Below are 18,987 nucleotides of genomic sequence, written 5' to 3'. Positions count from 1 at the left end.
GACAAAAATGAGCAAATGATATCTTTCTGCATCACTGCACCACTGTAGAATTAATGTAGTGCGACACTACTTTAACTGTCATGGCTCAATGACATGGAATCCAGGCAGTTGTAGTTTTATCTGGTTTTTAATCTTCTGCTGGTGCCTCATTCTGCTGGTGTCCTATTTTGATGGGTTTGTCCCAGAAGCTAAAGAAAAATGACAACTACATTCAAAAGTATTTTTTTTTAATTTCAACTCTATAAAGTATACAACAGGCACTCGGCAATTACAGCTGCAGGGAAAATACAGAGCAAAACAAAAGCAGTTAAGTTTATGATAAAAAGTTTGTTTTTCTTCAGTCTACATCAAAAGAGTGCAAGTGGTCAACGACCATTAGATGAAAGTGTATCTTGGACACATTAAATGAAATCCTCCCCCTTTCACCTAGGAGCCTCAGTACGAAGAAAACCAAAAGGAAATAAGAGTTGTTAAGATTATAAAGGAAATCACCAGTAAAAACAGCGTATGTTGGAATACGTAGGCAACTTTGATTGGATTTCTCTTTGCTATTAAAGCCCGAAACAGCAGGGTTCCAGTGCTGTGGGGTGAACTGTTCACAGAGGAAGAGGACAAAGGACACACTTTCAGTGTTTTGCTTACAAGGTGAACTACTGAGAGTTTGACTCAGAAACAGTTTGCATATACATGAACGTATGGTTGGATTCAGCTTTAGTCCTTCTTAGAGTAGACCCATGGAAAGCAACAGGACTTAAGTTAGTTAGGACTAACTTGACAATGAGGTCCACTGAAAGTTAAATCAGGATCCAACCAATAGAAAACATTGGTCCTGTTTTGTTCAGTGGTGCAACAAGTTTTATTCTTTTTCTTTTTTGCAATCATTGGTTTCATGATGATAAGACTAAGATTTTTGTTTGGTGTCAAATTTTCAGTCAATTTGCTAATCATTGGTCTGACTGGAAGGTTTTTGCAATGTCATCTATTATAAAACGTGATATGTTAGAACTTTTACTGCACTACAGTTTTAAAATTTGCACAGCTTAGCAAAACAGGAATACCTGTATACAGACTGATAGTATGTCATATATTAATTTGACCTGCACATACATTTATACATTTCACAGAAATGACGCTGTATCTCATTAACAGATACACAGCTCTGGTACATTTATAACAGAAATAAGAGAACAACTTCATCATTTCTGTAATTCATCAATATTATATAATAAAGGCTTATAAACTGTTAGCCGAAAGAACTGTAAAACGCAGCAAGCTAAGAAAGGACAACATTTTGAGGTGTCTTTGTCTTTGTCATGCAGCATAACACCAAATCTGTATTTTTTTTAAATAGGATGCCATGAATTTAAGGCACTTGCAACAATGCCAAATAACTAGATGAGGTTCTAAACTATGGGACAGATGGACAACGGTACAGTTGACAGAAGTTTCAGTAATACTGACAATTATGACATTAATTCAAGTCTACGTTGATCTAAAAACATTACCTTACAAATAAGAAAAAGGAAGGAATAATGCAATGAAGTTATAAATCAAAAGCTATTATGTGTACCACAAAATATCAACACGAAAAAAATCTATTTACATAAATATTTGCTTGTGGTCCTATTATTAAATAAGAATTTTCCGTGGATAATGCAGCACTGTAATAAGCTCATCTGTACCTTTAGAACCCAGTTCTAACAAACATCTTCAATATGACAGCATTTTTTCAAAATGGAGATACAGTATTGTCCCGTATTTAAAGGGGAGTAGAGATCTCCATCTGACAGAATTAGTAGGAAGTAGACCCTTCCAAAATGCACAAATATTATTCATGAACAAGGTTATCTGAGGACGGCAGCTATATAGATAATAAATAGTCTGCTTTTTTGCCAGGCACTTTCTGCCTAATACAGCAGGTTTATCCCACCAAGCTGTAAACTGAAGTTCCTCATCTAGATTGGGCCAACTGAGCAATTCATTTTTCGGTAACTGCCAGTGGCTGCTAATGTGTGCAGTGGGACTTGGGAAGCTTACGGCAATACAATCTTGCTTCATATGTTGAGTTACAACTTCAAGTTACAACTGGGGGTAGAGAATTCACACACGGGATGCCATTTTTTTTTGTGGTGTGATCTGCAGAGAGAGTAACATATGGAGCAGTTCTAAGAGACAGTGCATTGAAACATGAATGTAGGTGATATATGTATGTTTGTGTCTATATATATATATATGTAAATGAAATATATTATTTATAAATGCAAAGTTTACTAATATACATATGCTAATTTCAAGTTCTTTAAAACACATTTTAGTAAAGAAGATGTAAGTGAATCATAATGAGAAAATAAATTTGTATTAAGTGCATACTGCACCAGGACATATTACTGAGTGCAGCTCAAGGATAAATGGAAGGAATCAAGCATAATAATTCATACAAAGCTCACTTTGAAACTGTCCTTGTCTGAATATCTCTCAGCTAAGGGCTTAGGGATGGGTTTTTTTTATCACTGGAACTGTTCAGGCAAAGGCAGAATATTCTTATGTATATAATCAAGGGAAAAATAAATTACTGTAATCAAATGATAACTTTTTTTGCATTGAAGTTCATTCAGAACAGGCACATAGTCATACGTGAGATGCAGGGAATACATTGTGGAAGTGATTTCAACTTAAATCTAGAAAAGAAATGACTTTTGGTCAATATTGTTTCAGCCCTAATATCAAATGTCATTATTATTTATGCCATTTTAATCACAGAACGACCAGTGTTTAGGAAACTGAACAGATCCATCTAGCTTTGCCATACACTCCAGGGAAGCATTGTAGTTCCTGCTTATGCAATTTTTGACCAGAACTGCCTTAGACAACTCCTAGAAAGTTGTGGGATTTGTCTTGTGTAGGGGTGAGCCAGGGGAGAATCTGCTGCTTTAATAGTGATGTAACACTTGGAAGCTCTGAAGCACATTAAAATTGTGCTGATAGGTTTGCTTTATGGTTCGGTTCTTGTGCTGCCACAGATTCCTACACCTGATGCATTGGAAGCCAAGTGGTGTGCCCTAGGATCAGAGTGTTCTGTTGTGTATACATGATCACCTGTAATCCTTTCATCATAACTTGTTGACATGTTTGCAAATAGTAGGAAAACATTTTTAGAAGCCAGAAACCTTGTTGCTTTTTTATTAGGAGTGAAGTGTAAACAAGACCACATGCTGACTGTAATGTGAGGGTGGGCCCCTTGTGGTTCTCTACATATTCTTGGATTGAGGGTCCCATCATCCTTTATCACCGATTATGCTAGCTTGGATTGATGAAGTTTGAATCTAACATCTGGAAAGCCAGATGTACTCCATCCCTGTAAAACACGAATGAGTTCAGAAAGAGAGATGCTATTATTGGTGAGAATGCACGGAAGACAACAATATATCTTCTTCCTTTCTTCAGAACTCGCATGTTCTTGTCTATTATGTTAGACTAGGGATAACTCAAAACATTGATCTTAACAGCTGATAAATCTTAGGAAACCTAGATTTTGATCTGAAGGTTTTTTCCCCTTCAGCTGAACTACTTTATAATCAACTCTTTGGAGGAAAAACTATAGTGATAATACTGCTGTGTAGCTTTCCTTACATAATAATATTTTAAGCCACTGCTGTGATCTATATTTACCAGTATATGGTCTTGCAGCGCCAGCTACTTGGCTTGAAACTTGTTTTATAATCTAGAGACAGGATATGAAATGCTATACTTCATAAATTAGATTGGATTAAGATATGCTTACTTGAAAGTTAGCATAATTGAACAAAGTGAAATTTATTTTTGAATAAGCATGCATAGGAGTGCATTGTGTGGTAGCTGCATTTAGGTAGCAAAGATACCAATATTTGCCCCGTTGAATTAAATGGCAACTTTCCACAGCTGCTTTTGAGAAGAGTTCCTTTTCAGTGGTTGCTCCCAGACTGTGGAACTCCCTCCCAAGAGAAATCAGGATGGCCCCATTCTTGCTTGCCTTTTGCAGGCAGGTAAAGACATATCTCTGCCGTCATGCATTTGGGGGATGATGAGGGACACATTACTGGAGAGGTTTTGGGTGGGATTTGGGGGGATAGTGGCCATTGAAAATCATTTTAATTTTTAATTTTAATTTTAACTGTATTTTAACTTTTCTATCCACATATGTTTAATTTGTTAAAAAAATGTCTATCTCTTATTTTATATTTTTATTGGGTATGTTTATTTGTTAGCCGCCTTGAGTCCCTATGGGGAGAAAGGCAGGGTAATAATAATAATAATAATAATAATAATAATAATAATAATAATAATAATAAAATTCTGTTCATGTGAGTTTAGTTCAATGGGACTTACTCTTGAATAAGTGTTATACCCTATGCAGTTGTAGTTCAGTTTGAATTTAGCCTATTAAAAGCAAGCTCTAAATATTGAAAGAGGCAAATAAAGGGGTTGTGTTGTGGCAGAAATCAGGAAAAACATACATGTAAAATAATCGGGGGGGGGGCAAATTATAAGAGGAAAAATTAGAAAACTGTTTAAAAAGACGAATAAGCAGGTGGCAAATTGGCTGCATGAGCGAAAGAGATCATTTTCAAAATCATTCTGTATTGTGTGATCTTTCTGAAGTGTGGATTATAAGACTCATGATTATAAGGCTGTTTTTGCTGGTAGATGTCATGTAGACATGGACGGCTTCTCGGGGATTGCTGCCATTACTTACATTTTTATAATTTATTCTTAGTCGTTATCAATGTGCCACTGATCTGTTAAAAGACCCACAGTAGAGCATATTAAAATCCCACCAATTTCAATTGGATACATATAAACATGGACTTAGGTTTCCCTTTGAAATGAAATAGGGTTTTGAAGTTACTTGTTTCAGCTACATCACACTCCTTACTTTAGATTGATTGATTACAGTTATTACAGAGGGAGAACTGAGTTAGGAAATCCTTGAACGAGTGAATACAGTCCAATTATAATGGGATTGAGAGGATATGTAAAATAGCAAAACAAAATAATGACAATGTCACAGTGGAGCATTAAAAGTGTGTGATGTGTTTGTGTGTGTAAATTATTTAAGATTTTGGTTGACTATTATCTCTCTTGCTACATTTTTCCCTGAAAAATGATTGTGGGTGTTTACAATGTAGATGAAAAATGTACATAGCACCTATATAGTATGCAGTGTGTCTTGCCTGTTCCCTCATTGAGCTCTAAAAGGTAAATGCTATTTTAAGCTTAGTGTTTAATGCCTATTAGACCAGTTGGCTGCTGTCATTTTCTGCCTAGGACCTTTTGATAAGTACATTTTCCTTTTCTTGTATAATATAAGTAGCATATATGTGTAAAATAAGTAATTTTATGAATAATTTTCTACATGCTCTTATGAAGCTGTACCAATAAAACTAAATGTTAGATATATCATGTTCTCAGACACATGTGAGAATAAACCGACCCATACTTGCTTTTAACAGTTCAACAGATGCTGTAGCATTTGTGCTTTTGTTACCAGTTGAGGGAGGAAAAAGCACATTAGAAATTATAAAAATGGAAGAAGGTAACATTCATTCTTGTCATGAATACAGCTCGAAAAGAAAGACAACTTATAGCATTGCTTTGACATGAGCTTCTTGACCAGCAACTTCGTGGTCCTCCTTGGTTTAAAACATTGGCCTACTTTAAGAGGCACAAAATGCTTATTTTTGCAATTTGAGACACCCCAGTTTCCATACTGTAGATTCTACAGTGTAGAATCAGCTGCAGTACTGAACATTTCAGAATAGAATTCACTAGAGAAAGAAAACAATCTTGCAGCTAGAATTATGTGCATCTCATTCTACCAGCTTCAAATTACAACAGGAGCATAGCAAGTTCATTAAAGTGATAGAAAACACACTTCATTACTGATGAAAAAGGCTTTGCTTCAGGACCACCATGTCAACTGCTATGTTGAGTTCAAACAGAAAACATGTGAAGAGCACTATTGTCATCTAAGCGATAAGTCCTAATGCCACTGTAGTTACTGTAGCAGCATCAATCAAGGCATCATGGTGACCCCGAGCACTAATCCTTCCCAATTCCTTCAGGTCTGCTGGCAGCCATGTCTCTGGAAGCTGTCTTCAGCAAGGCAGAAGCAGGTAAGAGAAATACATTAAAAGTCTATGTCCCATCCTGAGTTGTCATCAGGCGGTGGTTCATCGTTGTCCTCAGGGAAGCTATCAAAATTGCTTGTATCTGTTGGTGATGCAACCTGCCCAGTGAAGAAAATCAAACCATTGGTTTCTTGAATTGATGTCATGTCTTTGGAAATGACTGCACACAGGGCCAAAGCCGGGGGCGGGGGGGGGGGGGGGGGTTAAACCTTTTTTTTTAGCAAATCCTGAAGAGTTCTATAGCACAAAATAATATAGAAATCAGGCTTCATCGATAAACTTCAGTGGAAACTCATGGGGATTTGGTTAACCTGTTAAAATTCATGAGTAAACCATGTTTTTTAAAAAAACTGAAAATTTTCGGGGGGGGGGTTGAAACACTTGTGCCCTCCCCTTGCCAATAGCCCTGACTGTACATACTTGTGTATAAGTTGGCCTCACATATAACACAAGGGCATGTTTGGTGGTCAAAATTCCAGATTTTGAGATGACCCATGAATAAGTTGAGTGTCATTCTACAGAAAGGGGAAATCGCCAATGTTGCCTTACGGGGCCAGCTCCCTCTGGGCACCACTGTGGCCATTTCCCTGCCAAGGCATTGAAAAAGGCCAGAATTGGTGCTACACCGAAGAGTGTGTCAATTCTTCTTTTAGGTTCTCCCAGGACAGATTAAGTTCTTTCTTTTGACACTATAATCCAAGAAGGGAATGCTTCCTTTATTGCTGAGAGTTAAGGTGCAGAACCCACACTGACATGTAGGTAAGTGGATCCAGTTTTCATTCTTTGACTACAATTTCTCGAATTATACATGATTATATAGGGTAGCTATTTAATTTCAAATCTATGACTGCCTTTTGGCACATACACATAGGTCCCTGTGAATTAATGCTGGCAAGAGGTACAGACACGACTTTTGAAAAGAACAAGCATTACAACAATCAAAAATACATTTTTATTATGTTATGTATATGTGTTGTTTGTTGCTGTTATTATTATTACATTTTCTCTCTCTTTTTTTGAGTGTGTTTTATTTAAAAAATAAAAGAGAAAAAGAGAGCTGCTGTTTTGTTTTAGTAATTAGTATCTTCAATAATTTTCTCAGTTTCTTGTTTCAATTACCACATTTGTGTTATATAAACAATAATAAATATAGGGTTGTTGTATGTTTTCCGGGCTGTATGGCCATGTTCCAGAAGAATTCTCTCCTGATGTTTCGCCCACATCTATGGCAGGCATCCTCAGAGGTTGTGAGGTATGTCATACCTCACAACCTTTGAGAATGCCTGCCATAGATGTGGGCGAAACATCAGGAGAGAATACTTCTGGAACATGGCCGTACAGCCTGGAAAACATACAACAACCCTGTGATCCCGGCCATGAATACCTTTGACAACACAATAATAAATATATATACTTACACTTGGTACTATAGGAGGTGTCAGCGTACCTTTTCTTAAACCTTCCCAATTAAAGCCTTCAAACCACCTAAAGACAGAACAAGACAAGGGGATAAATGGCTCAGGTGCCACTTCACTAGGATCAAACAGAAGGATCAAACAACCTAAATAATGCTGAACAAGCTGATACACACCCACTTTGTCAGTTTTCATTTTGTCAGAGGTTTTTTGTCAGTACATGATCTCCTGTTTTCAATTAAGCTATAGAAAAGTAAGTATTCTCTCTCACACCATTTAACAAAGGTGATGTAGTAAATACTGTTTCTGTACTACTATTTTCTGTTTAGCATTTTCCTGTATATACTCATGTATAAGTCTAGAAATCTTAGTCCAAAAATTTGATACAAAAACCTGGGTCAGCTTCTCCACAATTCAATGTAAGTAGTATAGCTTAACCCTTATCTTTAAAATGAACTATTTCTTTCTTAGAGTGGTGAAAGATGAAATCTTGGTTCATCCCGATATAACCTAAAAGAAGCACCAACCCCCTTCTACTCTCTCTGCGGCAGCACCACTTTTTAAATAACTGGATGAGAAAAGTGGTGGCGACCCTGTGCAACTGCCCTCCAGAGTGGCACCTGTGATTTATCATCTTCACAGAATAAACCTTGACATATCCATGGGTCATAACACAATCCATAATTTTGGCTCCCATACTTGCCCTCAACTTATATACAAGGACGACAGATACACGAGTATATAAGGTAAGTTCTGTTAGTATAGTACAATGATGGGCAACCATTTGCACTTGGTGTGTCAAAATTCACCAAAAAACCTAGCATGACTTGGGTGGTGTGTCACTTTGAGAAAAAAACCATAATTTCTCAATATGTATAGTTTAAATAACAAAAATTGTAATATATAACTTTATTTAATAAATCAAAAACTATTTACTACCATTATTTCCATGTACAACAAACTATGGTACCTCTTGCAGTTTCCATGCTGATTTCTCTCTATTCTAGTTTCAATGTAGTCATGAATAATGAATAATATAATAATAATATAATGGTAATAATATGATAATATACTACAATAATAATAGAATGATATAATCTATCTATATAATAAAAGTGAATGTTTTCAGGGTTTCGGGGTGATTGCCTTTTGGCTCTGGGAGTTGTAGTTCACCCTTATATAGTCAACACTGAACCCAGCCGACTTCGGATCTGGACCAAACTTGGTACACTGCCTCATCATGCCTAACTGAGCATACAGGCAGGGTTTCGGGGTGATTGCCCTTTGGCTCTGGGAGTTGTAGTTCACCCTTATATAGTCAGCACTGAACCCAGCCAACTTCGGATCAGGACCAAACGTGGCACACAGCCCTATCATGCCAAACTGTGCATACAGGCAGGGTTTTGGAGTGACTGATCTTTGGCTCTGGGAGTTGTAGTTCACCCTTATACAGACAGCACTGAACCCAGCTGATGACGGATCTGGACCAAACTTAAGTAATATTTACTTAATTTGGGCCCGGGCTGTGGCGCAGGCGGGAGAGCAAGCCAGCTGCAATTAACTGCAATGAATCACTCTGACCAGGAAGTCATGAGTTCGAGGCCCGCTCGGAGCCTATGTTTGTCTTGTCTTTGTTCTATGTTAAAAGGCATTGAATGTTTGCCTATATGTGTAATGTGATCCGCCCTGAGTCCCCTTCGGGGTGAGAAGGGCGGAATATAAATGCTGTAAATAAATAAATAAATAAATAAATAATTTCCTCACATCCCCAAAAAACTCAATGCCGTCTACTAATAACCCGGGCACCGCCGGGTCTCCAAGCTAGTATATATATATATAAATGTAATGTGCATAATTTCCATGGAGTAAACAACAAAACCACTGGACCAAATCACACCAAATTTGGCCACAAAAGACATAGTCATCCAATCAATCTGCATGTGGCAGTGTGTCAGCAAAAATGGCTAGGCGTGTCAGTGCTGACATGCGTGTCATAGGTTGGCCATCACTGGTATAGTAGATGCTGTATAGGGCTAATTTTATATAAAGGACACAAATTAAGCTAGCAAGGAAGATATAAAAATGACTTAGAGCAGTGGTTCCCAACCTTTGGGCCTCCAGGTGTTTTGGACTGCAGCTCCCACAGTTCCTAATAGCTGGTAAGCTGGCTGGGATTTCTGGGAGTTGAAGTCCAAAATACCTGGAGGCCTAAAGGTTGGGAACCACTGACTTAGAGGAAGGTAGTAGTAGCTGGGATGGGATAAAGCAAGTGAAATTAATAAGAAAACGTCATTACACTCTAGGGAGTAAAAAAAGAAACAGTTTACTGAAAGATCTACACACACACACATACATATAGTTGGTCTAGATGTGATAACAGCATAAAAGAGTAAAAGCAAACTACTTTCCTGGGAACCCCATCTTTAAAATTGTTTTTCTCATTACAGAATTTTATGACTACGAATGAGCATACAACCTTTACATCCAGTGGTTTGCACATATCCGCAAGGATTGCACACAAAAACTCACAATTACATGTTTTTTCATACCAGCAGTTGATCCTCCCAACATAGAAACTGAGGCAGAAAAACGAATGTGTCCACTCTCATCATCATAGGAAATGCTGCGAACACTATTCATGAATGTAAGTCACATAGAACTGTTGCCTATACTATAATTATTCTTTTTGACTTTTCATTGGATTTGAAGAAGATATTGGCTGACAGTATTTTTAATTTTTTTGTCATTTATCCACACGTCTACTTCTGCTTTTTGTGTATATGTTTTTAAAAATCTATAGCGCTGAGTTCAATTTCCAAGGACAAGCTGACTTGCATAGATAGTGGGTTCAGCTGTTTTATCAAAATTGGCTCTGACCTTCAGGTCTACCAATATTTGTCATGTCATTTTACAGTATGCTTTTCAGTAAATGAAAAGAAGCTAGAATGATAAATGTATGCTGAAGTTCAAGCTTAATGTATAGTGAAATAATGGACCATCACAACAGCATACATGAACCACAGGAGAACAGATAGAATTGGGATAAAAAACAACATGTTAGATAATTGTGCTCAAGAATTCCTGAATAGGACTTCAACATCAGATAAATGTAGGAGTTATAACTCTAAGCTGAAATCCACTGATGTCTGATAAGCCCCATCAAAGCAAACAGAACTTTAGAAGGAAAAAACTGTTTATCTCAAAATGGGTTAATTTCAAAAAGATGTTATAGTTAGCATACAATAATCTTGTTTTAAGTGTATCAATGCAAGTGTTTGTTTTGTTGTAAATAACCCCACACTGCCCAAGTCTGTAGTCCGCAACAAATAGCTTAGAATAGGCTGAGGGAAATCCCTTCTCCCCTGTCTCCTGAATGACAGTTGGAATGTGTCTATTTCTTCTCTCTGTTTCTGCTCTCATTCTGATTGGTTGTGTAGAACTGGATACTTTGCAGGTGCATGCCTTTTGCCTTTGCCTTTCTACTTTTATATCTTGGTTTGTGTTGTGTGTATTGAGATCTCTCTCTGCTTGTGTGTCAGGAGAGATGTGTAATGCCTGGAGATTTCCCCCTCTCTTTTGAACCCTAGAAGACATGGCGTCTACAGTAGCTAGGACCCAGTTCTTTACTGTTAAGAAATGTAGATACTATTTTTGTAAATAAAACTTTTGTAATGTTCAAGATGGAACTTGCATGTTTGCCTTCTAAGCTCTAATTTCTTTACAGCCACATGGCACTTCACACTCTGCTTGCTGTGAGCTGAATGCTCAACTTTAAGTATTCTGTGTTTGCATATTTTTGGATGCTCTGCTGTTTTTGGGTAGTTTTCACTAGCACCCAGAAAATCCTAACAGATTTCATGCATTTTCTTCCTCAGTTGTCCTTGATTCTACTTCCTTCCCTTTCTTGCCTAATTTTACATTGAGCCAGGTCCTGTTATTTCTTATCTGTAAAATTCCACATGTGTTAATGACAGTATAAGAGAAAATAACTTTTTTCACCTGAGACATACTTACTTGTGCTTTTGAATATCCTTGACACCATTTTTCAAGTTACCTAATCTTTCTGATGGGTTGTCCCTGTTTAAAAGGAAAGAAATCAATCAACAGGTAATCCCAAAGTAACAATGGGAATTATGCCATCATTTACCAATATTATATGTCTCCATCTCAACCTTTTATATCTTCTCTTTTCAGTAAAACAACCCCTTAAAATAGTAAACATACCATGTAATTTATACTAAAGTTTTGTTATATATATATATATATATATATATATATATATATATATATATATATAGAGAGAGAGAGAGAGAGAGAGAGAGAGAGAGAGAGAGAGAGAGATTGATTACTGGAGATGCGGATAACAAGGCTCAGATTATCTTAATGCATTTTGGAATTATTGAAAACTATCATGCTGGCATAGTATTTTATCGTATATAGGAAGAAATAGTAGGATTCAAAATGTTGGTTGATTCTTTGAGTGTATTCTTGAATTACTTTAAATAAAAAAACTATATAGTAAATTTGGATATAAAATGGTAGTTAGTTTATCTATCATTTCAATTACAATAGCTTTCTATTCCAAGAAAAATATTATCACTTTATTGTCAGATTGGCTTTTTGTGAATCTGGGAGACAACTATATGATAACATTAACTTGTTGCATCCAAACTAGGGAAAGCTCAATATGTGAAAATGTGTTTATACAAAAAATGTGCTTGTCAGTTTTCCAGAAAAAGCAGGTATGTCACATACGTATGTCATTATTCTCTCTTCTTTTTCCCATATAGAATGTATTGTAAATGTAATTTAATTTGTAAATGATGTAAAGAATGAATAACCAAATGAAACATGCAACATTAATAAGAGAATTAATATTAGGCACATTTCTTTCTTGACAAATTTATAGAGGGAATCAAAATGTTTACCTGCATAGTTTTTTAATTAGATTAGCAGCATTTTTGGCAATCTTCTTTGGAAATTCAATCATGTCAATCCCCCTTAGGATGATGTTATACGTTTTCATGGGATCTGGGCCTGAGAAAGGTGGACTAAAGAAAAAAGAAGAAAAAGCACAGTGTGAAGATTCACTTAAATGCCATCGCTGCCCCACCTTCACCCAGCAAATGTCTAACTAGTAAAACCAATAGAAGATTTTTTTTTTCCAGTGGAAAACGTTGATCCCAAAGTCCTGAATCCTACTGGTGCAATAAGGCAGCAAACTTAGGTGTTGACAGTGGCAACAGTCATATAGTAGTGCAACAATCATGAAAAGAAACACTTGAGAAATTGGCTGCTCCATGAAAGTAGGGGATCTTGTTTCTGCACAAATAATTTACTGTCAGGTTTAGAGTCCCTTTGAAATAAGTTGCTATTACTTGATTCTGACAATGGGCAGCACGGCTATAAAAACTGCCATTTGTTGTGACTGCTACTTTGAGTTGTGTGGAACAAATGGTATCCCCTGTCTTAAATTGCCTGATTTGTTCCATCCAGGGAAACCTAATTTTTCTTGCCTTTGGAAGCATTAAGAAGACATTGTTTTTTCCTTGTTATTTGACTCATGAAAACTTGTAATGTTCTCATGTGAAATCTCACCCAAGGGACTAGTTGAATTGTTGAAGCTAGAATTCCTAATGCCCTGGGCAGATGCCTGAAATCTACTACCTTTTCTTTCCTCAAAATTATTATTTCTTTTCTTTCTTACTTTATTGCTTGCTTTTGAAAGTAAAACAAAACTCTTCGGTATGTTTATTTCTGCCCCAAGATGAATTATGCTATGTAACACAACATGGAGCTCTGGCGTGGGCTGGTCCATGAGGTCACGAAGGGTCGTAAGCGACTGAATGAATAAACAACAACAAAAACACGATTTTTGTTCCTGGGTTATAAATGTCATTTCCTAATTGGTTCTACCATTTAAAAAACATTGAAATGGTTTATTAAACTTCCAAAATTTTGTTTTTGCGGGACATCCTACAACACAGTTTGCTATAGTTTTTCAATGAATATCTCAGAGTCTCAACTAATTCAACATAAGTTTGTCGCAGCCATTTCTGGAGTATAACAACAACTTTCAAAGTAAACAGGAAATAACACTTTCAAACAAGGAACAGACATTTTTTTCAAATTTTGTTACATAGTGTTATCTTTGCCGCTGTTAATTGATTCATTTTGTAATGTACTAAAAATCTATCAATTAGGAGATATTGCAAATTCAGACTATGATCATCTTATGACTTTCATCTTCACTCATCTTTCAATAAGATAGTGTCCATCAAACTATAAATATGTTTTACATTGGAATATGCAAGGCTATCAGAAATCTATTGAGTACAAGTAGTCATTAAAATCCACATTCTGTAATATGGTCTGCAAAGTCTCTATTTTGAACCTCAGATATTTCACAAAGGAACTGCGGAACAGCAAGTAACAACAAGTTTATTTGCTTTGGGACAGCAAGTAAATTGAGTGCATCCTTTTGAATTTCTGATGGGATGGGAATTGTTCTTTTGCCTCAATTTTAGTTGAGTGCTGAATCTCTGAACTATATTCTGCTTGATACTGCTTTTAGATACAAGTGATGGTAGATATCCTCCTATTAAACTTTTAAAAAAACATAATTTAGTAAACTTCCTGAAGTTTGCAAAAAACCAATTTTTCTGTAATTATTTCTTTCCAAAAATGACTGAAGTGAAGCAAATGTTCCACCTACTGATAAATCCCTCAAGTCAGTATTGCTGCCTGCCACTCCTGTTGAATTACTTTCACCTCTCCTTGGTTGTTCCTACCCCTTTTATCTAAATTGGAATCTACTCCATTGCTGTTTATAGCTTCTGAACTTCCTTTCTTAGAAAACCTCTGACTCCTTGGAAATAGTAGTTGTCGTCACTGAAGAATCTTGTCTAACCCTTTTCCCCCTGTAGGAAGCAACTACTTCTTGTCCTTTCCTTCCATTAAATACTTCTCCAGAACTTTTTCTACAATGCTCCATAAGTGTTAGAATAAAGTATTCTTACGAGATTGAGAGAAAGAAATTCTCAACCAGTGGCAAAGCAGAAGAAGAAAAACTGAGGAGGGAGAGAATGCAGCAATGGGTAAAACTGTTTAGAAGTTGGTTTCCTGCCTTGACCAGGTGGCATGAGGGTGGTGGTGTTTTGAAAAAATGGGGGGGGGGCTTGAAATGAGCCCAGCGGGTGAACATGGGGTGGGGCAGCCAAACAAGCAAGGGGCGGGAGAGAGAAAGGCGAGTGAACAAGGGGATGGGCAAATAGATGGGCGGGCAAGCAAGCAGGGAGTGGGCGAGTGAGCCAGCGAGGGAAAATTTTGGGGAGAAGGGGGTTTGAACCCATACTCCCCCCCCCCCCCCGGGCTTGTATGAAGGATTAACTGAATGGCTGTGGATTGCTCCTTTCAACTTTCTTGATAATGCGGTTTAGGTAAATCCAGCCCAGGAGTGTGGGGATTACTTTGTTGCAAATATTAGTAAATTATATCTTGAAATCCAAATGTATCTTCTGTGATTAGTTCCCAAACATTCATTTGAAAGTATGCATGCATCAGATCCCATCATATTTGGCCCTTTCAAACAATTTAGCAGAATATGAATCTTAGCACAGGGATCCTAAAAATTAGCCCTACATAAGAAAAAATACTACTGAATCTTTCTCTGAACAGCAAAGCACATTGATACAGAAGAGAGAAGACATGATGGTTTATGATGGGCCTAACTATTCGAATCCTTGTATTTCACAGCAATTTTTTCAGTAACAAAAATTGAAACAAATTTGAAAGTGTTATTTATTGTTTAATTGTGTGATACTTACTTTGAAAGTAGTTGTTATACTCCAGAAGCTTCAATTTTTGTGGCTGCCACAAACTATGCTGAATTGGTTGACAGTAGACTATGACAGTGGTTCTCAATGTGTGGGTCCCCAGGTGTTTTGGCGTACAACTCCCAGAAATCCCAGCCAGTTTCTCAGCTGTTAGGATTTCTGGGAGTTGAAGGCTAAAACATCTGGGGACCCACAGCATGAGAACCGCTGCTCTATGAGATATTAATTGAAAAACTAGAGAAAAATGTGCTGCACTTTTTCAATGTTTTTATAATAGAACCAATTGGGAAATGTTGTTTATAACTGAGGAACAAAAATCGTGTTGCATAGTGTAATTGTTACATTTAAAGCACCAATCTTCAACTGTTTGTAACTAGAGATTTTAGAAACAACTACTGTGGACTGAGAACAGCTAATGCCTACAGATAACTTTTTAGTTAAAATATATAAAATTAGCTAAACATGTGAAAAATGAATTTACACATGTGCAAAATAGCAAACCACCTGTAAGTATTTCTTGCCTAAGAAAACTCATGGTGTTGCCATGAAGTGATAGGTAGGTTGGAGAGACAAATTTACACAAAATTAATTATAATTTATAATTTCCTCATACCAAAACATTGAAGAGGTTTATGCCATGCCAGCATTTAAATTCATTTTATATGAGTAAAACATGAGTTCAAAACTTTAATAGCATTTTATCCTTTTATTCAGAGCTGTATTGTTTTAATATTGTAATTAGTTTAATTCTACTTTTTGTATGCTTTCAATTGAAATGTGATTTTAATTTTGAGAGATAAGCGAAACGATGATATAATAATAATGGTGCAAAGGGAAGCATTTCCATTTGCTCAGGCCATTTTGTGTTAGGACTCTGTTTTATCCTGTGTAACACTGCTTTTGCTCTTAAAATACATGTCATACTACCATATTATTTTTAACTATATTGTGTTCATTTGCCCCATTGAAAAAAGCCCAAATAATTTAATAGATTTTAATAAATAACTTTTTTCTTGTTGCAAGAAGTTTTCAAAAGTTGCACAGATTTCAAAGGCAATTTATAATTTGTAATGTATTACTGGTGCATAAAATATCATGTTCTGAGTGTGTATGTTGTTTTTGGTACAGAAAAGCATTTTTGTATAGAAAACCTACTTTCTGCCCAGAAAATCATGCGCAAAAAATTAGGAAAAGGTTTCATAACAAAAATATATAGATCCCCCCACAAAGTCCTGAAATGTGAGTATTTTCATTGTGCAAGTTGCTCCTTCATGATCCTTCCCCACACTCGAAGATTTGAAGAGCAACTGAATATAAAGCCTCAAAATATATGAAGAAAACACTGGCTATTACATACTAAACGTAACAGTTCTGTGTGCCAATGGGAATTCATGGCTTTTTGGGTTTGTAGAAGTGTAGATTCTTAATCTGCATATAGTGCTCAATGTAAAAAATAGATTGCTAGAAACTGAAAGCCAAAGATTTTAAATTTGCAGCTCTGTACATTGTTGGCCGGGCCTTTCTTCTTAGGCTTGCTGTTCCAAGCCTTCTATTCTTTAGACTGCTGACTGTGAACCAATGACAACTAAGAATGAGCAGTCCTAACAGTATATTTTCAGACTTTTTTGTGTGTGCGATCATCATAGCATATGCCAGCTCCAAATTCCACTGCTCCTAATCAAAGTGACAAAGGCAGAAATATTCTCTAATTTGCGGATCTATTTTTATCACTAGCTCCAATTCGATGCCCATACCTGCCAGTCAAGAGCTCATACATTAAGATTCCCAGTGACCAGTAGTCTGCTGAAATGTCGTGACCTTTGTTCAGGATGATCTCTGGGGCGACGTACTCTGGAGTTCCACAAAATGTCCATGTTTTCTTTCCAAATCCTATTTTTTTTGCAAAGCCAAAATCAACCTGTTGAAAGAAGGTTCACACAACCATCAAGGAAGAGAAAATAAAAAGCAATTAAGCAGGAGAATGGCTTGAGGAGGAGATGGTGGTGATGTTTTTCTTGGAATAAACCACTTCAGAAGGACAGGTTACATGGGAAAAATCAAGTTGTAAAAGTAAAAGTAAAGCCACAAAGAAGTATCATTTCATATTTTCACCCACCCAAAAAAGTTCCAATGAGATAACAATGATCTAACATTTCTAAATGTATACATGTCAATGACTATTTCATCTTTCACAGTTGTTTTATAACAAGGAATTCTGCTTCCTAAGTAATCGAGATGGGAAGGCCCCCTTTTTTCCCAAAGCCATTTTTCCTGGAAAAATTGTGTAGAAGCAAAAAGTCTCAGTGTCAGGACCCAGGCTGCAGAGCACCAATAACCATACACAGAGGCCAGAATCTATCTAATATCTTTATTGAGGAAATATATAAAGTTAATAAAAGCAAGTGTAGAAAATAGTTCAGAAGTAGACCTTTCAGGAAAGGTCAAAATTAGTCCAAGAAAACAATGTCCAATATGAAATATTAAGGTCCAAAGTTGTAATCCAATAACCGAAACACTCACTTTGCCAAGCAAAGTGAGGGGAGATGACAAGGTCCTTTAGTCCATGGAGCTTAATGCAAGGCTAGGAAGCAAACTAGATTCTTGGCAAACAAGGCTTGATTCAAGGCAACAAGAAGCGAGGAGCAAGAACAGGGTCCGTGGCGAAATCCGTGGCGAGGTCCGGGGAACAAGGCAGGGCTGGAACGAGAACAAGGTCCTGGAAACTGGAGTAGCGTAGTCCACACACAATCTACTCCCGAAGCTGACGAATTGACTCCGCAAGGAATCCTTTGTGGCCAAGCATCTATATAGGATCTTGTTTTCCCGCCAAAGCACACTTCCTCTGGGGAACAAGAACCGAAACCTATACTGTCCAGATGCAGGACTCCTTAAACTTTCCCAAGGGAACAGACTTAATCATCTAATTGTCTGGCAGCTATCCGGGCGCTTCGGCGAGTCGCCTCCCGCGCGTGTCTATCTTGATTATAATAAAGACGGCGAGAAAATGGGGGAGATTTCTCCTCAAGGCTTGTTTGTCTGACTTCTTGTGGGCAAACATCTTGCAGCTGCAAGGGCTCCAAATCTGGCAGAAACGGTGGGAAACCCAAGTTTTCCTCTTCATCTGTCACAACAGTACTAGGAACGGGACTACATGGCCCATAAGTCATCACACTCAGAAATCTTTCATTAAGGTCTTCATGTTATATCGTTTGAATACCATGTCATACATATATCACTGGAAAAGAACATATTCTACACACTACACACTCTTAAATTTTTCTGGAGAAAAATGGCTTTGGGGAAAAATGAAAAAAAAAACCAACCTGTTTTTCCTCCTAATTTTTCCATTTTTTTCCAGGCCTTTCCATCTCTAATAAGTAATGCAGGGCACTGGTAGTAAATGTCATCCAGTGCACTGCAGTTTGTTTCCTTCCCTCTCCCCATAGTTTCCAGTCCATAAAGCTCAAGAAATGGTAAGGAATTATGATTTATAAGTAAAGTGGAATGCAACCCAGTGAAACTTGAAGACTATATGTTATTTATTCCTGATTTAGGATGTTTCTAATACCA

At 36.9% G+C, this 18,987-nt stretch overlaps 1 protein-coding gene across 3 annotated transcripts in view; it reads right to left on the bottom strand.

The window, feature by feature from the left end:
* Positions 1-210: 210 nt before the first annotated feature.
* The window catches only part of prkg1 (protein kinase cGMP-dependent 1), a 904,903-nt gene continuing 886,126 nt past the window's right edge, over positions 211-18,987 (bottom strand). For all 3 annotated transcript variants that reach the window (XM_062976200.1, XM_062976201.1, XM_062976198.1), the window contains exons 14-18: positions 17,172-17,335; positions 12,511-12,633; positions 11,597-11,659; positions 7,586-7,652; positions 211-6,265 (exon numbers count right to left, since the gene is read on the bottom strand). In XM_062976200.1, the coding sequence (XP_062832270.1) occupies positions 6,167-6,265; positions 7,586-7,652; positions 11,597-11,659; positions 12,511-12,633; positions 17,172-17,335 (516 nt within the window). In that variant the 3' untranslated portion in view covers positions 211-6,166. The remainder of the gene's footprint in view (positions 6,266-7,585; positions 7,653-11,596; positions 11,660-12,510; positions 12,634-17,171; positions 17,336-18,987) is intronic.

The sequence above is a fragment of the Anolis carolinensis genome, chromosome 3 (genome assembly GCF_035594765.1).
Source record: "Anolis carolinensis isolate JA03-04 chromosome 3, rAnoCar3.1.pri, whole genome shotgun sequence".
NCBI classification, from domain to species: Eukaryota; Metazoa; Chordata; class Lepidosauria; order Squamata; family Dactyloidae; genus Anolis; species Anolis carolinensis.
The sequence above is the reverse complement of the archived record's forward strand: the minus strand, read 5'-3'. Positions and strand labels throughout refer to the sequence as shown.